The sequence below is a fragment of the Andrographis paniculata genome, unplaced genomic scaffold (assembly GCF_009805555.1).
Source record: "Andrographis paniculata isolate CXL003 unplaced genomic scaffold, ASM980555v1 Contig82END, whole genome shotgun sequence".
NCBI classification, from domain to species: domain Eukaryota; kingdom Viridiplantae; phylum Streptophyta; class Magnoliopsida; order Lamiales; family Acanthaceae; genus Andrographis; species Andrographis paniculata.
This window is the reverse complement of record NW_026137620.1, coordinates 4,912,049-4,936,413: the sequence shown is the minus strand read 5'-3', so window position 1 is coordinate 4,936,413 and position 24,365 is coordinate 4,912,049. Positions and strand designations below refer to the sequence as shown.

Sequence of the window (24,365 nt, the reverse complement as noted above, 5' to 3'; positions counted from 1 at the left end):
GAAGAAGTATGAGTTTGAGATGAAGTCGTACCCGACATCGTATCGCCTACAATGATTAAATAGTAGTGGCAGGTTAAAGGTGAATAACCAAGTTGAAGTTGACTTTCATATCCACAAGTACAACAACAAGGTGATGTGCGATGTAGTTCCTATGCAAGCTTGCCACATATTACTTGGGCGTCCATGACAATTTGATAATGAAGTTATTTATGATGGTAAGATGAACACCTTCACCTTGACACACGAAGGCAAGAAAGTGGTTTTGAAACCATTAAGTCCCAAAGAATCAGATCAAGATCAAGAGGTTATCCAACAGAATCACATTCGTGACCTTAAAGAAAAACAAACAAGGGAAGCAAATGAGATAAAAGAGAGTCAATCACGAGAAAAACGTAAGGCCACAAGAAAATAGAAGAGTGAGTTGAGTGTTAGCGAAATGAGTATCAATATTGGGGAGATTTTACTCACTTTAAGGGATTTTAGATCCATTCAGGGGAGGAAACTGATAGGATTTATATTTTGATGTGTAAGTCTCATTGTCTACCACTTCAAGATTTAAAGTCTAACTTATCACCAGAATTTTATGATTTTTTGCAAGAATTTTTTGATGTGTTTCCCGAAGATCTACCCGGACGATTGCCACCATTGAGAGGAATAGAACATCAAATCGATTTCATCCCCAGAGCTCAACTTCCTAATTGGCCAGCTTATAGTGCCAATCCCGAGGAAACAAAGGAGATCCAACGCCAAATGCAAGAGTTTTTTTTTTTTCGCCAAATGCAAGAATTGATGGATAAAGGTTGGGTAAGAGAAAGCTTGAGCCCTTGTTCTATTCCGTTTTACTTGTGCCAAAAAAAGATGATAAATGGCGAATGTGTATTGATTATAGGGCCATTAATGTGATTATTTTTAAGGATAGACATCCAATTCCTAGACTTGATGATTTGCTAGATGAATTGCATGGTGCTACTATATTTTCTAAAACCAAGTTAGGATTATATGAATGGGCCGTTATGCCTTTTGGACTCACAATGCTCCTAGTACTTTCATGAGATTGATTAATCATGTGTTGAGGACATGCATAAGAAAATTTGTAGTTGTGTACTTTGATGATATTCTCATTTACAGCCGTGATTTGAAAGATCATATTCAACATGTTAGGGTTGTCTTAGATCTACTGGGGAAGAACAAGTTGTATGCTAATGTGAATAAGTGTTCTTTTTGTATTTCACATTGCATGTTCTTGGGTTATGTTGTTAGTGCGCAAGGTATACAAATTGATGAAGAAAAGATTCGTGCGATTTGAGAATGACCAACACATACCACTGTTCGTGAGGTTAGGAGTTTTCATGGTTTGACGGGATTTTATAGGAGATTCATCTTTGACTTTAGTTCCATTGCAGCCCCCTTGACATCAGTCATACGCAAGGATGAAAAATTTAATTAGGCGGGACATCAGCAAACATCATTTTATCAACTTAAATACTTACTCACTCATGCACCTATACTTAAACTTCCTGATTTTAATTGAACTTTTGAACTTTAATGTGATGCATCAGGGATTGGCATAGGGGCTGTTTTGATGCAAAGCCATAAGCCCATTGCCTTCTTTAGAGAGAAATGAAATGGAGCAGCCTTGAATTACCCCATGTACAACAAGGAGATCTATGCACTAGTTTGAGAGCTCTAGGTATGGCAACATTACTTACTTCCTATGAATTTGTTATATACCATGATCACAAGTCCCTTAAGCACATTAAGAATTAATCTAAATTGTGAAAAAGGCATACTTGTTGGGTAGCATTCATTGATACATTTCCTGATATCATTAAGTTCAAGAAAGGCAAGGAAAGTATAGATGCCGATGCAATGTCTAGGCGCACTTACCTTCTTACTATCTTGACATCACAATTGCTAGGGTTTGCATTCATTAAGGACCTATATGAGAATGATTTAGATTTTTCTGAACCCTTTTCAAAATGTCCAAAATCCGGATACAAGGATTACTTCTTATACGACTTGTTTTTGTACAAATCTGATAAACTATGCATTCCTAGAGGGTCTCTTAGAGATGTGTTGACTAATGAAGCCCACGAAGGTGGACTTGTGGGACACTTTGGTGTATTAAAAATATATAAATTATTGCAGGAAAAATTCTATTGACCTAGAATGCGTGCGGACATCGAGATGCACATTAGTGGTTGTGTGGTGTGCAAGCAAGCAAAGTCTACTTCAAAGCCACATGGTTTATACACCCCATTACCTGTTCCAGACATGCCTTGGGTTGATGTTAGCATGGACTTCATCCTCGGATTGCACCAAACGAAGGGAGGTAAGGATTCTGTGATGGTAGTGGTAGATCGAATTTCAAAGATGGCTCATGTTATTGCTTGTTTCAAAACTAATGATGCCATGCATATTGCTAACTTATTTTTTAAAGAAGTTGTATGTTTGTATGGAGTGCCTCGTTCTATTGTCTCTGATAGAGATACAAAATTTTTTAGTTTCTTTTAAAAAATGTTTTGGGGGAAATTGTGACACGGCTCCGGATCACCCGAACCCGAACTTAGACGGACCGATTGCAACCCGAACCCGGTCGAAGCTACTTGTTTGCTTAGAGGTTGTGATCCTTTGATCTTAATCAAAATGTGTGGTTTAGATTAGCTTGCCACTTAAGATGTGTGGCTTAGATTAATTTGTCATTTAGTATATATAGTCTTCTTTATTTTCTTGATGGACACACAACTTAGATGAGAACATTTTGAGAGAGGGTTTACCTAGCTTTGGAGAGATTCCTTAGAGTTGGAGTGATTCCATCCGCCGAGAGGGCAATTTGATTGTTGAGCTTCGGATGCAATTGCGTGAGAGACGGAAGATGCATCAGCAGCCTCAGACAGTCCGTGGATTCTCGAAAGTGCTTGCTCGAGAGGAGTTATTGCTTTTGGAATTCGAATTATCCTATTTCTATTTCGATTTTTGATTCATCATTTGTAGGTTCCCGAGTACATATTAGATATTTGTCTTTTCGAGTTTGATTCATGGAGATGATCATAATCCATGTCAAATTGGGTACTAATTTACTTTTTTCAACATCATATCACCCTCAAACTGTTGGACAACCTGAAGTCACTAATCGCACACTAGGCACTTGACTTAGATGCATCATAAAAAAGAATGACTTCTTGGAAAAATTGTTTGCCACATGTGGAATTTTCTTATAATAGGGCGATACATTATTTTACTAACATGTCCCCCTTTGAAGTTGTTTACGGTGTGAATCTACCTACCCCACTTGACTTAATGCCATTGCCTAGAAATGAGCAATCTAATATGGACTTCAGGAAACGGGCATATAAGATACAACAACTCCACAAAGATGTGCAAAAGGAATTGGAGTAACACAACTCAAGAACTTCCAATAAAGCCAATCGGCATCGCAAGATGGTATTTTTCAACTTCGAGATTCGGTATGGTTGCACCTTTGCAAGGAAAGATTTCCAGCCAAGAGAAATTCAAAGTTGTCCCCACGACGAGATGGTCCATTTCAAATCATCAAGCGCATAAACGACAATGCTTACAAGTTGGATTTACCAGGTGAGTATGGAGTACATGCAACTTTTAATGTTTCTGACTTAACTCCTTTCCATATAGGCGATGAACGGTTGATGGCACAACCTTTTCAAAAGGGAGGAGATGATGTGACCACCATGAAGGCTATTGACCCAACGATAATGCCAACTGGACCAATAACTCGGAGCCGATCCCAAAAGTTTTAAATGGCTATCTCGAGTTTAGTCCAACATGCCATGGACTCAATTTTCAAAAAGATCGTTGAAGATGTACCTTCCGGATATTGTATCTCTTATGTGCCAGACTCAAAGATCACTTAACCGAGTTATGCCGAGACCTCCATGTCAAGAATCAGGACTGCAGATCAATTATATGAATAATTATGGAAAAATCTCAAAGTTTTCATATTACTTATAGATTAAGTTTCTTTATATTTATTTTCTTTTCACTAGCTTCCTAGATTAGATACTTCCTTATTTTATGTTTCATAGTTTAGTTTTTGCCTTTTAATTTATTTCCTTATTTCTAATGTTTCATTTCCTCTGCCCTTAAGGTCCTCTATATAAAAGTCCTTGTTTATCATTGTAGACACCACTTTGATAATGATTATAAAATTTCTTTGCTTTCAAGAGTGATTCTTGCTTGTTGATTATTCGAGATTGTGCGATGCAATCCTCGGTAGTCTTTCAAAATCTGGTTGTTTTCTAGTGATTCGAGACAGTTCGTCGCCTCTCAATCAATTATAGACCGCTTGTTGCGTCAACTTCATTCCTTGATTGGTTTAGAGATCTTGTGTTACGTGTTTCCTTGTTCTTACGTGGTGCTCATCCGACCAACCATGTGGATCGGAAATCCAGATTATCCTATTCCTTGTTTGGTTTAGAGATTTTGTGTTGCATGTTGCTTAGTTCTCACGTGGTTCCTATCCGATCAACCTTGTGAATCAAGAAATCAAAGTATCCTTATATTCATATCATGTTCATCAATATTCTTCCACCAAACATTGCACCTTTCTATTTCTTTATTTCCTGTGGTTTGCGAATTTCCAAATTCTTCGGTTGCGTTCGCTTTAGATGTCCTTGATATAGATTGTTGAATTGGTATATTGTGTGTGCTGTCTTTTTTTTATAGATATTGAAATTAATTTTTTCTATAGTTATTATTGTGTTTTTTATACTCATTTATTGTGCTAAATTGAATTATACTCATTAATGTGTTTAGCTTTTATTATATATATTGTATTATTTTATAATATTTCTAAACAATTATATGATATTAGAATACTAGTAAACATAATTATTTTTTGTAATATTTTTATTTAATTTAAATATTTTTCTATATAAAAATGTACATACTTAATTATATATTTATATATATAAAAGAAAATTTCAAATAAAATAAAGGGGTGGGGCCCGAGCAGGGGGCTAGCTTGCCCTAGATGTCCTATATTAACCCACGCAACACATTCTTCTATATAACACATCATATGCTATTTGTCTTGTGATGAAATGCTCATTATTTCAAGTTAGTGTGCTAACTTGGTTAAATCAGCACGGTGACCGCCGCCTACTAAAATTATGTATATACATCTCCTCCCACTACAAAAAAATAAATAAAGAAATTGCAAATTACTACGAAAAAGTTTTGCTTCCAAGTAGAACGGGTAGTGAATACAATTGTAGTAGTACAAAGTGACAATTAAGATTTTCCGTTGCAGAAAAAATGCAACAAAATTAGTTACCGTTATTTTTTTCGCAATTTTTTCCACGTGGAATTTTACTACAAAAATGTATAATTGTCGTAGTGCATTGCAAGAGAAAAAATATATTGTTAATTCCGTTGCAATTTATTGCAACGCTTTTTCAATAGAATATACATATATATATTGCACAATCTGTTGCAAAGTTAATAAATTGCGAGAAATATAACTATTATTAATTCCATCTCACTTTATGTAGTACTTCTTATTCAATTTATTTATTTGCTCATTTTTGCTGATTTTTCCAAAACCTATATAACAAATATTAATTCATCATCCACAATCAATTCAATTTAATGATTCAATTAATATCTATCATCAAAAATACAAAAACTAACTAAAATCATGTAAAAAATTCAAACCAAAACAGAGTACAATAGACCACATACGAACAAAATATATTTAAGATCCATACCGCAAGTAGCTCATATCAGTTAAATGTATAAATCTACTTCAAGTTACTAAAATATTATGTAAAATCAAATAAAGTTGTAGCTTAAAAAAAAAACATATAATAATAAATCATCCATCAAATCCCAGTATGGCAAATTGTGCTGGAGTTCAATGATTTCTTTGTTATTCTCAAGTCATTTCATAAACCCTTTTGGTATTTTTCCATATTCGTTTTGTATAGAACTAGCAATACGAGCAGCTTGAATAAGATATCCTACTATCATTTCAAAATCAACTTCCATACAACCTCTTCAAGTCATTTCAGGTGCACCTGGTGCACAATCATTTTAAAAATAAAAATAAAAAATAAATTAAACTATAATAGTCATACACAACCTATGTAATAAGAGAATAAGTCATGTCAAGTTCATAGTGAAAAGATAGTAAACTTACCAATTGTTACGTCTCTGGATGTTATGTTGCCATTGTCATACAAAACATTAACTTTGTTGACTGCAATGTGACATAGCTCACAGAACTTTTCAAAATTTTTGTCTATATTCCAAAATATAGACAAGAATAATACATGCTATGTAGTCTAAGTATCAAAAGCATCTACATGCAACTCCAACACAATTAACGTAATATAGTTGATGAACTTGAAATATGTTGATTTAACACAAAACCTATAGACAAACATGGCAAAAGAAATAAGTCAAGAGGCCATTTATATAAATCTGAAACAATGAGGCAACAGTATAATTCACATTTTTATAATAAAGAAATCAAGTCATAGAAAAACAATGCTATATTAGATTCAAAGGCATCTAAGGAAATTACTTTATGGTAACACTAGCAATATGTTTCCCATGTCAAGATTCAACCATCAAAGAGTCCATAATTTGGTGTATTCTTTGAGCGGATGCAGATGAGATATAGACTCTACGCTATCTTGCAGTTGAAACATTCTTTTCATCACAGAAGTCTACACAACTAACATAGCACATGCAAGAAGTTACTTACACAAACAACGTTTTTGCAGTGGATAAGGTAGCTCTTAGCCAAAGGTATACATAACATACACACATGATGAAAAATGAAACTACAAACAAAATCAAATTAATTTAAGTCGAAGAGAAACTCAATTGGTTACTCAATGTTGCACCTGCACATAATATAGTGTAATTATTTGAAACATAGAGTCGAAATATAATATAATGCATTAAAGATCTATGTTAACATGAAAATATATAGTAAAATGAGCAAAATATAACTTTAGGGTATATTATTACCAACATAACTCATTGATACAAAATATAAATTTGCATTGGAAAAAAACAATATATAAAACATACATATGCAAAAGACATTCTCAAAATACTACAAAATATCCTTGGGTCGAAACATAGAAACTCCTTAGTTTCATAAGATAATTTCTTTAAAACTATACAAAAAAATTAAAACTAACATACACAACTAATTCTAATTATACTTTTATCAATTGTTTATTAGATATCACTCTTATTTGAAATGGGACATACAGAAAAAGACTAATTTAAAAAGTCATAAGAGATTATCTCAACATCATGCCATAAGAAAATTTTTTGTAGATCAAAGCAAGATCATGCCATGTTTCCAGCTATAAATTCTTGATATTATGTTGTAGCCCTGTCAATCAGGGATATAAAACAGGGCACTGTCAAATCAATGCTTCGGTTTGCAATAGTTAACCTATTATTGTTCAACCAGTTTGGTCATGGTTACACATCAAATATTACAAGTTCAAAGTGGACGAAAATAAAGCACGAGAGTTCAAACAGGATAGTAAGAGAAAAAGTGTAAGCATTAGAAACTCAACAACAATAAGTTTCATGAGGGCCATAATATTGTTTTCAAAATTATATAGACAAAGTGTTTGTTCTCTTTGCAATTTTTTATCTTTAAATTTATTAATTATTTATCATTTTCAAAGACTATTTTATATTTCATTAATACTAAACTTATTATAATTCTATCCTACAAAGTACACGCACCCTTAGTGTAATGTATAATATGCAGTAATATTATTACATTCAATAATATTAAGTTTGGAAAGCAAACTTACATATATTCAATGACTATATCAATTTGATCAAAAGTAGTATTAGTAATATTCTTCATAAAGAATCAAATACTTCTATAAATATATTTACACCTAATTTCACCTATTTGTTTGGCATTGTTTTATATTTAAACGTTCTGTTATTAAAAAATATCATAAATGACAGAATTTTCCATGAAAACACACACGTATCATATGATTGGCAAACAAACAAATAGAAGAAAGTATGAAAGTCTTACTATTTATATTGCATCAAATATTTATTACGAATCAAAATTTTACTATTCAAAATTAAAATCTGACTTCAAAACCTACAATCAAATTTTTATTATTTATATTCCCATTAAAGAACTATTCAAAATTAAATTTTAGTATTCAATACCTATAACCCAACTTCGAAACCCTAAAAAAAAAAAAAAAAAAAAAACAACAACAACAATAACACACTCAAATTTCCAACTACACTTCAAATATGGAAGAACACAGGTTGATCTTATTTATTCCCTATGTTGGAGCATAGATCGATCATAGAGAGAATAACTATGGAAGCACCATTTGTAGGTATGTTTTAGTCATAGTTCAACTAGTGAATTGAATCCAAATATAGTCTATTCCTACCAGAAATGAGAAAATATGTTGTTGAATGCTGAGGAAGATAGATAGCAATTGATTGAAACAAAGTAATTTGAAATTTGAAATTTGAATAAATTATGATTCTCTCAAACGAAAGGTTTGAAATTAGAATAAATTACGATTGTCTCAAATGGAAAGTTTGAAATTAGAATAAATTATGTCAGTAATTAAGGTCATAATATGATCATAATTGATCCCCTTCTATTTTTGCCGAGCAGAGACGTCTATAAAAAGAGCATCCCTCTTCATTCTAAAACATACCAACAACATCATATTTTCCTCATCTTCTCTCCTCTAGCTTTATGGCAACCTCTGCAGCTCAATTCCTCCATCGTCTCTATTTGCCGGAGCTCTGACGATCTAAGATGTCACTCTCATCAGAGACAAAATCAGTTTTATCTTTGGATTAAAACACTGGCTATCAGAGGCACTGCCAGAGCGTATCTAATTTTCCCAGATGATTAATCCTCGACTCGGTTTCACGGTACCTTTATTTCTCGTAATATTCATTTAAGTAAAAATCTGAAATTGAATGAAATAAATCGGAACATATAATTTGTTATCAGAAGATGGGACTGAAATGCGAACAAATGCAAAGATATATATATATATATATTGCTTGTTTCTGCATCACATTCATAATATCCTTATTCACAATGTATTTGCCCCGGGTTGTTTCATAAAGATCGTCTCTCCCCTCAAATCTTTCTCGTTGGATACGAGTTTCAGATACCACATTACATTTTGATACCACCTCCATTAAATCAGCGCTTTCTTCCCATTCGACTCTCTTGGATGTTAGATAATCTTTTATATCATCCTGAATGAAATCAATGTACAGCATGTTAATTTAAAAGGAAAATAAAAAGGTCGTAATTTCTTACTTCATGCTGATTAGTTGGGATCATTGTTCTTCTCTTACTTTCATTCTTAAATTCAGATGACACAAAATAGATCTTAACATCCTTGTACTTCACGAGCAAATTGTCCTTCTGTGAGCAAGATCATCAACAAGCCCGACTTTTATCCCATCAAATTTTCCAATATCTCTTTGAATAGTATAAACGTCCAGAAGGGCCTGTTCGTTACCGAAGAACATTAAACTTTGGGATAACATAATCAAGCCACTCTTTCTATGGTATATAACTATTTTTAATAAATCATTATTAGTCAACAAAATGCACAAGTATAAAGAATGAATATAACTATCCCATCAAATGTATTAGTTTAGACACCTGATTTGCTGTCCAGGGCCATATCCAGCATTGATAACAGTAATTCCAGCTATCAATGCTGCCCTTTTGGCAGCCCCACTTTCGAAATGTCTTAGTACTATTATGTCAGAGTACCCTGCGATTGTCCTAATGGTATATGTAATAATATTGATGTTACTTTAGCATAATACAACAAATGGCTCAATTTTGATTCTGATAGCCTAACCATAGTGACATTAATCGTAATTATGTTCAGATGTGACATGGATGTCTAACCGTCAAGATTAACAATTCCTATAGGACCAACTTCGAGAACCCGAGAGAAAGCATGCGTTGAAAAATTACAAGGTTTGATGGTGAAGTTTAAAAGTTTAGGAGCAATTAAAGTTTATATTGGAATAACCGAAGACTTGTTGAGGGATGCCGATGTTCGAGCTTGTAATGCCTCAATTGGACAACTAACGGACAAATTGTGCAAGCCTAGAGTTTGCTAAAATAGAGGATTAATATGTAATTATACAAACCTAGGTTTGCATATGCTCAAGTGGGGGGAACATCTCTTGGGACAAATTATATATATAATAAGCTCTCACATGCATTGGGGGGACCATTAGCTAGGTGTCACTCATTGGAAGATTATTTATACAAACTCATCCCACATTTAAAAATCACTTCACTTCATTCCCCCACTCCTATAAATAGGACCCTTAATGTGCTTTGTATGACACGCGTAGCAAATATATTTTAATGAATATTTGATCATATATGATCATTTCCTTTTATGGAAAGTTATGCTTGATAGCAATAATTTCTCTTTTAGTCTAATATTTCATGGAATGCAATTCCATTGCATGCTCTATGGGGTTTAGTTCCAAATTCGGGTTTGGGTATAAAGCCTCAAGTTCGTGACATTTGGGGAAGGTGGAACAGCTCTCCAAAGTATCAACCGATGTGGTGTCTTCGTAGAGGATGGTTCTATATTAGAAGGGTATCAGGTCGTGCTTACATTAGTACTTACTTAGGTTTGTTTCTCTTTCAATTATCCTTTTTCCTTGCTTTATTCATTATGTTTAGTTAATTCATTTTTTTCTTGCTTAATTAGTTCCGTTTAGTTGTTTGTTTTTTCTCATTGTTGATTAGTTAGTTCCGTTTAATTAGTTTATTTTTTGTCTTGTGTAGTTGATCAATTTTGGTCCATGACAGGTGGTGATGGGGAGGATAGATTAGGGTGGGGTATCTTAAAGAAATTGGGTAGTGATTTCTTGAGATTTGTGAGTCTAATTGCATCCATGGAACATCATGTTTCGATTGCTTTGATAGTGAAACTCACCTGGGTTGGAACCCCCCAGATGTAGGTCGTTGATGACCGAACTGGGTTAAAAATTATTTTGTGGTTTATGTTCTTGTCGTCACCAGTATGTGCATCCGTAGTCCGATTGTTCAACAAACAACCAGTCCAAATTTACATTCTTATCGTGGAAGTTGTCTCTGCTGCTGTTGTGTGCGTTCTTGGTGTTAAGATATTGTTGTTGTTTGGTTTGGAGCGAATTTGGGGCCAACAACCATGACGAGGATGTCCAATCTTCAAGGATTCAAATGCCCGTGGGACTCATCACTCGAACCCGAGCTCGTCAGTTTCAAGAATCTGTCACTGCATTGAGCCAACAATTTTTCATGGAGAATCAATATAAGGATGATGCTTGGAGACCACTTAGCCCTCACCTAACACTCTGGGACCTGCAAGAATCCAAATTGAAAGATTAAGAGAATCGCTAATCATGGAAGATTATCAAGAGAATCATCACTTTTAGAGACTTCTAGAAGTTACCTTAATATATATTTCCTTTTATTATAAGTTTTTATATAGTATAATTCCATATCTAGCACTTTTCTAATTATTTATTTCCTTATAGTTAGACTTACCTTTTGGTTTGTTTCCTTTATTATTTGTTGCCTTTTATTTTTCTCATATAAGGTCCTTGCCTATCATTGTAATGTGAACTTTTTACATCTTGAATCAAATTTAACTTTTATAATTTTCTAGTGTTAGGGAGTGATTTCCTTGCATTTAGAATCTCAAATCGGGTCTTTGGAGTCATTCATTGGTTCATGGCTTCTAATTCTTTGCAGTGGGATTTAGCCTATTGTTTATGTTTTAGCCTATGGATTGATTTCAGGTCCTAAACTTATTCTCGTAGTTGGTTATCATCCATACTAATTCACATTCTCTGCACTATCTTTTTTTTCTTCCTTCTCTTTTCTTTTATACATATTCTTAATCCGTTGGTTCTATTGAACTTTATGGGTAAGAAAAATATATTGGGTATAATTATACACGGTCGGGCCATGTCATCTAGTATCAGAGCTTTAAGCTCAAGTTTTCTATCAATTTGAGTCGAACGCAGTCAAATTTTGTTCCAAAAAAAAAGTTTGTGCTAATCAAGATACAAGAGTGTTCTTGTGAGGTTATTTTTTTCTTTTTTCTCTTTCTAATGGAAGGGAGTGAAGGATCCAATTCTCAACAAGTTGATATACAAGGTATTCTCAATACCATTCTACAAGAATTTAAAGCTCTTCAACATTCTGTATTGGAATTGATGAATAATATGATGGATCAGTTGGAAGAGAATCAACAAAAGTTACAAGAGAATATCCGACCGTTACCTGAAGCTCAGAGGCGAAATTGATGTTCAATCACATTTGAGGCCAAAACGTAACAGCCGGCCCCCACCTCCACAAAACTTTGATGAACCCGATGATAAGGAGTTTGAAGGAAGTTGGGAATAACCTAGGCATCATAATAACCATAACCGATGGGATGGAGATGAGGCTATCAACTCGATCAAGTTTCAAGTGCCACAGTTCCAAGGAAAATCCGACCCTGAAGCATTTTTGCAATGGGAACGAAGGTTAGAACTAATCTTTGATGTTCAACAATTAACTAAACAACAAAAATTCTGTGTGGCCGCAATGGAGTTTTCAGATTATGCCCTTGCATGGTGGGACCAATTGAGTATCAACCGCCGCAGAAATTAGGAGGTTCCAGTGCCGACTTGGACAAAACTTTGTACACTCATGCCAAAGAGGTTTGTTCCCGCTTATTACAATCGTGGAGTATTGCAGAGATTGCAGAGTATACAAAAAGGGTCCCGGTCAGTGGAGTAGTACTATAAGGAGCTTGAAACACTTCTTCTATAAGCCGATATCCGTGATGATCAGGAGCAAACGATGTCTAAATTTTTTGGTGGGCTTCAAAGGGATATTGCTGATGCGGTAGAGATGTACCAATACGTTGATATCAAGGAGATGGTACACTTGGTCATAAAGGTGGAGAAGCAACTAAAATCAAAGTGGATGCAAGGTAATCCATTTAAACCTTCTTCAATTATAGGGTTGCGTAAAGCGCCGCTTCCACAACATATCAACAAAGGAAAAGAGGTAGCGGGAGTTGATTCGACGTGCTCTAAGCTGCTAACAAACACCCAAAAGAACATCACCCATAGCCGAGATGTGTTATGTTTCAAATGCCAAGGCCGATGACATTTTGCAAATCAATGTCCAAAAAAGCGTACTATGGTTCTTACGACCTCCGGTGAGTACGACTCCGAATCAGAAACTAAAGAAGTCAATGAGGCAAATTCCTATGACCAAGAAGCTGTAGAATCTATACCAGAGTCAAATTTTACATTAGTCGCTCTCTAAGCTCTTAGCACCCTTCCAAATGAGGTTGAAGATACCGAACAACGCGAAAATTTATTCCACGGAAGGTGTAAGATTGCGACTAAGGTATGTAGTCTTATCATTGACGGTGGTAGTTGTACTAATGTCATTAGTGACCTAGCAGTGAAAAAACTTAATTTGAGGATGAATTTGCACCCTAGGCCTTACAAACTATAGTGGCTCAATAATTTTGGGGAAATCAACGTCACCAAACAAGTGTTGGTGGGAATTGAGCTACAAAGTTACAAGGATGAGGTAAAATTCGATGTAGTTCCAATGCACGCATGTCATATTTATCTTGGGAGACCATGGAAATTTGACAAAGAAGTTGTACATGATGGCCGCCGTAATTGATTTACTTTCACACATGCCGGACGGACCATAGTTCTAAAGTCGTTGAATCCTCGAGAAGTAAATGAAGATAAAAAGTACTTGTATAAGCAGTTTGCTGCTGAAGCAAGAGAGAAAAGTAACAAAAAGAAAGACAACAGGATGGTGAGCTATGTCGCTGAATCAACTCGATGTGAAGAGTCCAATTTGAAGTCCTCCTTAAAATCACCCGTAACAAAAGGTACTCCGCATGCAAGTGCATCTACTCTCTCACATAGCCTAACTACTGAACCTCTCAAAACTTCATCCTCACGAATAAATACATCTAGCCCTAGCCACTCCCAAGTACTCTACCCTGCTACTCAAAAATCAAACAAGAATGTAGTAATTCAGGGTGAAACTAGTTGGAATCATAAACACGGGAGTGAGAGGTCTAATCTTTTTATGTGTGAAGCCTTACACTTAGAACATGGAGTTCATTATTTTCTATTACTTTCTAAATCTATTTATTTTTCCATGAATAACTCTAACAAACTTCCATTTAGTTTTGCTAATTTATTGCAAGCGTATGATGATGTTTTTCTTGATGAAGTACATCATGATTTACCACCCCCTCGTGGAATTGAGCACCAAATTGATTTTGTCCTAGGAGCATTAATTCCTAATCGGTTAGCCTATCGAACCAACCTAGATGAGGTAAAAGAAATACGAAGGCAATTGGAGTATCTACTGAGCAATGGTTGGATTCGTGAAAGCCTAAGTCCTTGTGTTGTACATGTCCTATTGATGCCAAAAAAAGATAGAGGTTGGCGCATGTGTGTGGATTTCCGAGCCATCAATGCTATAACAGTTAAGTATCGTCATCCCATTCCTAGATTAGATTACATGTTTGATAATTTGTGTGGTCCTGTAATTTTTTTCAAAAATTGATTAAAAAAGTGGCTATCAACAACTTTTGATAAATCAAAGTGATGCATGGAAAACTCTCTTCAAGACTTCTTTTGGTCTATATGAGTGGTTAGTTATGCCATTTGAACTTACTAATGCCCCAAGCACGTTCATGTGATTGATGAAACATGATTTAAGGAATTTTATAAATAAGTTTGTGGTAGTATACAATGATTACATACTTGTTTATACTACTTCTATTGAAACACATGTTGAACATTTACTATAAGTTTTAGATGTTTTACGGGCTAAAAAGTTATATGCTAACTTAAAAAAATGCGAATTTTGTGTCGACAAGTACAACTTTTTTGGGTTTTATTGTAGGAAAAGATGGAGTATGTGTAGATCCTGTGAAAGTTGCAGCCATCCAAGAGTGGCCTACACCTACTAGCGTACGTGATGTCCACAGTTTCCATGGTCTTTCAAATTTCTATCGTTGATTTGTGCTGAACTTCAGCCCTATTGTAGCACCCTTAACTGCAATTACCAAAACAAAGGATAAGTTCGAGTACGGAAGTGAACAACAAAATGCTTTTGATACTTTGAAGTTGAGACTTACATGTTTACCCGTACTTGTTTTACCTGATTTCTCTAAACCATTTGAACTTTATTGTGATGCATTTGGTGTTGGTACTGGCACTGTCCTCTCACAAGAAAAGAAACCCGGTGCATTTTTCAGTGAAAAGCTACATGACGCTGTGTTGAATTACTCAACCTAGGATAAGGAATTGTACTCCTTAGTGCGAGTCTTGTAAACATAGCAATAGTACTTATATCCTTGTGAGTTTTTTGTGTAAACTAATCATGAATCCCTCAAGCATATCAAATCCCAAAGTAAGTTAAGTACGAGACACCTCCGATGGAACTCCTTCATTAACACCTTCCCCTTTGTTGTTAAATACAAAAAGGGTAAGCAAAGCGTCGTTGCGAATGCATTGTCACGCAGATATGCACTTATTACCACACTTAAATTTAAGCTATTAGGTTTTTTATATTAGAAACAATTATATGCAACTGACCGTGATTTCTCAGATATTTTTCTAAATGTAATTCACATGCATTTGAAAGGTATCATGTACATGAGGGGCATTTGTTGCGAGAAAGTAAATTGTGCATGCCTAAATGCTCTTTGAGAGAATTGTTGATTTGGGAAAGTAATTCGAGAGGGGTTTAATGGGACACCTTGGTAGAAACAAGACACTTAATTTGTTGCAGGAACATATATTTTTGCCACGAATGAAGGCCGCAGTTGAAGTTGTAATTTTTCGGTGTACAACGTGCCTCTCTTCGAAGTCTATTGTTCATCCGCATGGTTTGTATACTCCGCTACCTATTCCTGAATCGCCTTGGATTGATATTTCTATGGATTTCATATTAGGTTTGCCAAGTAGTGGGTCTGGTAAAAGATTCAATATTTCTTGTGATTGATCGATTTTAAAAAATGGCACATTTTACTCCATGCACAAAAACCACTAATGTTTCACATATTGCTTCATTATTTTTCAAAGAGGTTCTTAGATTGCATGGTGTTTCACAATCCATTGTTTTTTATAGGGATTCTCGATTTGTAAGCTATTTTTGGAAAATACTTTGGGCTAAATTAGGTACAAAATTAATATTTTCCACATCACACCAACCATAAACTGATGGTAAAACTGAAGTTGTTAATCAAACTGTGGGTAGCTTGTTACGTGCCTTAGTTAATGAAAATTTGAAGAGTTGGGAAGAATGTTTAGCTCATACTGAATTTGCATATAACTGTACTGATTCATAGCTCTACGAATTGCTCTACATTTGAGGTTGTTTACGGTTTTAACCTATTAACTCCTCTTGGTCTTATGCCATTGCCACGCAATGAGCATGTTAGTTTTGATGGCAGAAAAAGGGTTAAATTTGTCCAACAACTTCATTCTCAAGTTTAGGATAACCTACAAAAGGCAACTAACAATTACGCAAAACAAGCTAACCGTGGGTGCAAGAAATTTGTATTCGTGATAGGAGATTGGGTTTGGCTACACTTAAGAAAAGAAATATTTCTAGAATTGTGAAATTCAAAACTTACTCCCCGTGGCAATGGGCCATTTCGAGTGTTAGAACGCATTATAATGCCTACAAACTTGAACTCCCAGGTGAGTTCCAAGTTCATGCTACTTTTAATGTTTCTCACTTAAGCCTTTTTATGCAGTGGAAGAATATCTTGTTCGGGAGAACAAGAAAGCTTTTTAAGAATGAGGGAATGACGAGGATGTCCAATCTTCAAGAATTCAAGTGCCCGTGGGACCCATCACTCGAAGCCGAGCTCATCAGTTTCAAAAACCCGTCACTGCATTGACCCGATTATTTTTATGGAGAATCAATTTAAAAATTATTCTTGGAGACCACTTACCCGTCACCTGACACTCCTTCAATGGGACCCGCAAGAATCCAAATTGAAAGATCAAGAGAATCGCTAATCATGAAATATTATCAAGAGAATCATCACTTCTTGAGGCTAAGTTGCCTTAAGATATATTTTCTTTTATTATAAGTTTCCATATAGTATAATTTTATATCTAAAACTTTCCTAATTATTTATTTCCTTATAGTTAGACTTACCTTTTGGTTTGTTTCCTTTATTATTTGTTGCCTTTTATTTTTTCCTCAAGGACCTCTATAGAAGGTCATTGCCTATCATTGTGATGGAAACTTTTTACATCTTGAATCAAATTTAACTTTTAAAATTTTTTAGTGTTGTGGAGTGATTTTCTCGTATATAGAGACTCAAATCGGGTCTTTGAAGTCATTCCATCGGTTTGTGGCTTTCTCCTTTGCAGTGGGATTTAGCCTATTGTTTGTGTTTTAGGCTATAAATTTATTTCAGGTCCTAGACTTATCTCGTGGTTGCTTATCATCCATACTAATTCACATTCTCTGCACTATCTTTTCTTCTTCTTTGTCTTTTCTTTTACACATATTCTTAATCCATTGGTTCTACTGAACTTTGTGGGAAAAAAAAATACATTGGATATAATAATACATGGTCGGGCCGTGTCAAACCACAAAGTAAACTTCCCCGTTACCACAACAAGTATTGAACAACGAAGCACAAGCAAATACTCTGAAATACCAAATGGATCACATCTAAGCAACACACTACCAAAAAATTGACTTTTTGTAGCGGTTAGAAATTCATAACAAAAGCCCAATTTTCGTGCAAAAAGGTCTTTTATATGAACTTTTTTACGGATTTTGACTGCTGCAAAAAGTTGCAGTACAAAGGTCATTGTTGTGGCACAATCCATAACAAATAAGTTGCGGTCAACACCCTAAATAAACATTTTTTAATGGTATTTGCTACATTTTTTTGTATGTAAAAAAAGGATCGATCATGTTTTTGCAATTACATATATTCGTAACAAAAAATGTGGAACAAATGTAGAATTCTGTCAGAAAACAATTTTTTACGACATATGTCCGTAAAAAATATTTCGGTGCAAAAGTGGATTGCTGTCAAAAAAAAATTGTTATAAAATATGTCTGTAACAAAAAAGACGGAAAAAATAGACTTCTTGTTAGAGAACTATTTGTTACAAAATTTATCCGTAACAAAAAATATGATATAAAAGATATGTGACCATGAAAACCTTTTGTTTCAGACAATGTCCATAACAAAAAAGTCGCTACAAAAAGCTTCAATTGACTAAAATATTTGTTGCGAATCCAACTTTATGAAAAATAACTTAAAGCATAATTTTATCAAATTAATCCAAAATCCTTGTTGAAACCTACAAAACAACGTCAATCCAACGACGTTCATAGATATGCCAAAATAAAAACATAACCATCAACAGTGCATTAAAGCATCCTCAAATACAACTGTGGTCTACACCAACCTAACAATCAACTCATATACAATCACCAAATACAAAAAATAATACATAAATAGATTAATCTAATAATATCAGACCGTAGTACCATCTTAATGTGACCTAAGAATGACCAAGCTCATTAATGGCATAATTACAAAGGAAGCAAATCAGGGGCGGCAAACCAACTATATTGAGTTTCCAAGATATATAAGAATTTATTACAGCAATTGAAACAATTTAATTCCCAAAATAATACAACTAATAAAACAACACGTACATCATTGTAAGTCCACTCCATGTTATCTCCGTCAAGTACCTCAGCATTAGATGGGAGAATAAGTGCAGTCTCCGAAACCATAATAGCTATGACAAATATTGATATGACTATGGTATGACATGGATGTCCCAATGTCAAAATTCACAATTCCAAAACTTCATATCGGACCAGCTTCAAGAACCCGAGAGAAACCATGCGTCGAAAAATTACAAGGTTTGATGATGATCATTGAAAGTTGGGGAGCAATTCAAGCCCATGTTGCAATAGCCAAACACTTGTCAAAGGATGCCGACTTTGAAGCTTGCAACACCTCAATCGAACAACAAACGGAAAAGTTGTGCAAACCTAAGAGTATGATAAAATAGAGGGTTTATTATGTATTTATATAAACCTAGGATTGCACATGCATTAAGTGAGGGACCATCCCTTGGGACCACTTCTATATAATATGGAACCTCACATGCATGGGAGGGACGATTAGGCTAGATGTCTCTCATTAAGAGATTATTTATACAAAACTCATCTCACATTAGAAAATCACTCCACTTCTACTTCCCCCACTCCTATAAATAGGATCCCTTAAGGTGCTTTGTAAAACACACCAAACAAATATATTTTAATGAATATTTGATCATTTATCATCATTTTCTTTTATAGAAAGTTATGTTTGATAGTAATACTTTCTCTTTTAGTCTAATATTTCATGGAATGTTATTCCATTGCATGCTCCATGGGGTTTTAATTCCACAATTTGGGTTTGAGTATAAAGCCTCAAGTTCGTGGCATTTGGGGAAAGTGGAAGAGCTCTTCAAAGTGTCAACCGAGGTAGTGCCTTTGTAGAGGATGGTTCGATGCTAGAAGGGTATCGGGTTGTGCTTATGTTAGTACTGTAGACAAAAAAATTGTGTTATATTTTTTATAAACACAAAATCGTACAAATTACATTTAATTTAATATATGCGGGTCCTATTCTCTATTTGGATCCTTTGATTCTCTCTCCGGGTCGATCCATTTTTCCAATTTGGATTTGGGTGGCTTCTTTGATCCGAAGGGATTTTGGTCTTTGGTTTGACTTCGCCGGCTTTTGAAGGACTTTGGTATCCATGTTGGCGATTTTGATCGTCGACTTTGGATCGATGCCTCCTTTGGATGATCGGACGGAATTTGATCTTTGAGGGAGGGATTTGGTGCTCCATAACGCTTTTGGCGGCGTGTCCCTTTGACTATTGGATCGAAGAGGGCCTGGTTTCCGCCTTTTATGAAGAACGCGACGAACATCTTCAAGCTTTGGGAGCGACTTTGGAGGCTCTTCCTTGGCTTTGATGGATTCCTCGATAGCTTTGAGAGATTTGATCCTTCCTCCGGCTCGGACATACGACGAAGAACGTTAACTTCATCGATTCGTCAACCAATATTGGATCATTTGTCCAAATCGGTGACTTTTCGACGAAGAACGCTTCGAAGGACACGAAGAACAATGAAGAACATTGCAGAGAGTCTAGAGAGACTTACCCTTGCGCGAGTCTTCAAATGAACTTCGGTGTGTAAATGAATTGGCCAAGGCTCCTATTTATAGGGGAGGGTGGCATTGACTTCCTTTTCGGATGGTGCTACGTGGATGGAAAGATTTATAATCTTTCCTTTTCCATTGGATGCCATTTTCCATTCTTGACGGATTTGATTGTGCACCTTCCTTTCTCGCCAAAATCTTTATATTATTGCCCTTCTTGGAAGATATTAATTTATATATTTCCTTTATTGACAAGATCTTTATATCATTGCCTTGTTTGGAAGATATTAATTTATATACTTCCTTTATTGACAAGATTGATTTATTTTGCTGCCAAATTTATTATGGCTCTATTTATGCACGTAATATTTGTACGATATCTTCCATTTTAAGCAGATTTTGCATTAATGGTTGATATTTATTGTACAAAAATTAACATATGTGCATAATTAAATACCATATATTTATTTTATTGGAATTTTATTTTCTTCCAAAATACATGATATTTAATTGATTTTAGACATATATTTTTAGTGTCTACAAAATGCCCCCTCGAGACTTGTTTAAGCCGACGCAAAATGTTTAAGGCGTGAACGAGTCTCGAAACATAGAAAAAGAAATTTTTTTTTTTAATGGCCCTTTTTTTTTGCCATTTTTTTTTTTTTGCATTTTTTTTGTAAATGGCGTTTTTGCCATTTTTTTATGCAAATTTTTTTTTTTTTTGCAAAATTCTTTTTTTTTTTCTTTTTTTTTTAATGGCGTATATATATATATATACACATATCATATATATATATTCTTTCCTTTATTCTTTGTTTTTATTTTTTATCTTCCTTCCTTTTTTTTATTTCCTTATCTTCTTCCTTCCCTTATACATGTCTTTCCATATCTCAATTTTTAGACACTATATAAACCCCTCACCATGAGAAAACTTTATCATTCTCAATTTCTCACAATTTTGATTTCTCTCATTCTAGGGTAGGCTTATTTCTCTTGTGTTGTTTTTTTTTTTTTTTTTTCATCTTTTGATCTTTGCTTATATATATATATATTTTTTTTTAGGCGAGATGGCTTACTTCAAGGATGTCTCCTCCCCCTCTGGAAACGCCGAGTTGGTGATTTGCGAGTTTGAAGGTCAACCGCTGGACAAGGTGACTCGTCTATTGGTGCATCCACCACTCATAGGACGCGGAGCTGCTCGCCCTCGCTTGGAGGTCCCAAATTTCCCAAAGACGTGGTCTCGGAATGTTGCTGGCGGAAAACATACTTTGCAATCCTCACTCCATCAACACATACCAAACGATGCTCTTCCACTTCCAACCTTGGGGCGGCGGATCATGGAGGGAGCGTGCGTTTGGAATGGTCTTCCTTCATTTGATGGCAACTTTTCGTACGTGGCCGGCTATTGGGAATGGGCGGAGGATGTGCTGAATCGATGCGAGATTCAACTAAAGAGAGGAAGCATTTACGATGCGGTCTATGCTTCCTTGTTCTCCTACGACTATTCTCCGGAGATCGTCAAGGCCGTTTGCGAGGCGTGGTGTCCCAGAACCAACACCCTTTTGACTGCCGCCGGTGAAGTGTCGATCTCTCTCCGTGACTTGGCGTCCTTGGCGGGCCTCCCCATACTCGGCTCATTTTACGAAGAGGTGGTACCAAGCGCAAAGGAGCTATATGGCAGTAAAGAGGATAGGAAGCTGGTTCCCCGTTCGTGCCGATACCTGTTGCATGCCTATCACCTTCTTCGGAGTCGTGACAAAGGTCGACGTGGCGTCCGCACAACCGACTGGATTTCTTTTTGGTGCGAAAAGACCGTCAAATACGAGCGTCCTCAAATTCGTCGTGGCAAGGAGTCTACTCGTTCTTCTCGGCCTGATGCGACTTACAATCCTACCGGAGAGATTGGTGCCCACGAGCCATGGTCGAAGGCGCAGGAGTCATCTTTTGCCAAACTCAAAGTTGGACGGGAGCACCTTGAGGAGACTTTTCTCGCAGCGTTCCTTTCTTGTTGGCTTTGCATCTTTGTGCTTCCGCTCGACAATGTTGGTTTGATACGTCCTTCAACTTTCAAGATGGCAAGTGTCCTAGCGTCGGGATTTCCAGTAAGCTTGGCCATTCCAGTCTTAACCAGTATTTATAGAGGGCTAAACCAGATCGCGGATTCATCATGTCCTGGGAAAGTTCGGTCGACAATTCCTCTCCACTTTTTGACCGGATGGATCGCTGAGTATTTTCAGACCCACTACGGCGTATGGAAGGGAATCCGCGGTCCGGGGATGGTGAAGCACTCCGGGGCTGTTAGTGCTCGTGCTTATAGAGCAGATGTTGCATGCCGAAAGATCTTGCGCGGTGACTACTTTCGCTGGGCTTGCACCATGATCACGAAAGATTTCGACGTACGGTTTGTTGATGACGGGAAGCGCGAAGACTACGAGCAAGAATACTTCATCTCCATTCGCTCTTGTTTTCTGATTTTGCGGGATGGATTTCGATGCTTCGTGGAGCCGTATAGTCCCCACCGTTTTTGCCGTCAATTTGGTTTTTTCCAAGAGATTCCCGGAGTTCTTTTGAAAGACATCCGTTGCTGCGCTTTTGAGGAAGGCTATCAACATTGGCACCAAAGTACTTACTTGAAATCTTCAGCCGAAGTTATTCTTCCACGCATTCCTGCGATTCCGAGGGGATTTTCTTCCGACGTATACAAGAAGTGGTGGACTCAAGTTTGCGGGTCTTTCTTGGATAAGTATATCCCGCCGGTACAAAAGACCACAGATCAGACCAAGCCATCGGATAAAGCTCGAAAAATGCCGCTACTTATCTCGGGTGTTCCTGAGAGGAACAATGGAAATTCAAGTACTCACAATGTCGGTTCTTCAAAGCGGGCGGTACCCTCTGTCCCTGAACGAAGCAGTAGTGAGCATGATGTTCATTGGAAGCGAGCTCGTCGAGATCCTCATATCATCAACCCGTCAAGTCCTCGTTCGAGCCGACACCATTCTTCGAGCAATTTCGCGAGAGAGGTAACTTCTATCTCTTTTTTTTTTTTTTTTTTTTTTTTGACATGATCCGTTTTTTTTTATCCCCTTTTTCAGTTGGAGCAAAGAATCCCGAGTATGGATGAAAAGATGGCGAGCCGAGATTCCATTGTTGAGGTGATTGGAGAAAGCAGAGGTGTTTGCAATGAGCAAGTAAAGGATGCTCCAACCAAGCCCAGAGTTGTTCATTCCGTTGTGCCCGCGGTTTCAGAATTCTGTGGCGCGAATTTTGTGAAAGGGATCCAACGCAAATATATAGGAAAAGTATGGTCGGATCTTCGGGGTAAGCTTTTGAGGACACCAGCTCGTTTGCTTTCCTCGATTAAGGACGAGGTTGATGTAGTGCTCCAATCAATGAAAAGCTATCAGTATTCTGACATTTCTCATATTGAGGACCGAGTCAAGGCCCTTTTTTATGACGCTGCATCTTTTGATGAGACATGTTCTGACTCGATCGACGCCGTATCCTTGGCGGCTCGTAACCAACAGATTTCCGAGATCAAAGATCGATTTTCGCACCTTGAGACGAGGCATGTTGAGGAGTCCGAAGCTATCAAGGAGTTAGAGGGGTGTGTGGAGAATATTGACGTGAAGCTTCGCTCTTTACAAGAGCAAAAAAGAGAGAATATTTCCCTTATTAAGCGGCGCCAAGGAATTGATGAGAATATCACCATTCAAATTGCTGAAGTCAAGGATGAACTCGCCACTGTAGAGAATGTCCCCGCGCAAGACGAAGAATACTTAAAAAGTTTAGAAGAGTTGTTGGATATTAGCAAAGAAGAGTTATATAATCTTAATGTTTAAGATCAATTTGTACTCTTCATTTTGATTGCCAATCAATAAATTTAAATTCTCTCTTCTTTTTTTATTTTTTTTTTTCGAGCATTTTTTTTTACCCAAATCCTTTATCACTTATTTATTTATTTGACTGAACTTGAAGGTATATCTCAAGCTGCCTACGTACCCGGTAAAGGGATCAAGTCATAACGTAGTTCAAAGCAACTTGAATTTGCTTTTATTGTTATTT

General features: G+C 36.1%; 1 protein-coding gene across 1 annotated transcript; it reads left to right on the top strand.

Moving 5' to 3' along the window:
- The first annotated feature begins 21,107 nt into the window (after positions 1–21,107).
- On the top strand, positions 21,108–24,259 carry LOC127241309 (uncharacterized). The gene is made up of 2 exons (XM_051260284.1): positions 21,108–23,323; positions 23,396–24,259. Exons 1-2 carry the CDS (start codon positions 21,371–21,373, stop codon positions 24,140–24,142), a joined length of 2,700 nt encoding a protein of 899 aa, XP_051116241.1. The 5' UTR covers positions 21,108–21,370; the 3' UTR covers positions 24,143–24,259.
- The last annotated feature ends 106 nt before the right edge of the window (positions 24,260–24,365 follow it).

Bases quoted from the DNA above. Each gene is read 5' to 3' on its own strand.
- LOC127241309 (XM_051260284.1), top strand. From the start codon at position 21,371: ATGGCTTACTTCAAGGATGTCTCCTCCCCCTCTGGAAACGCCGAGTTG. The intron at 23,324-23,395 runs GTAACTTCTATC...CCCCTTTTTCAG, and splicing joins CGAGCAATTTCGCGAGAGAG to TTGGAGCAAAGAATCCCGAG.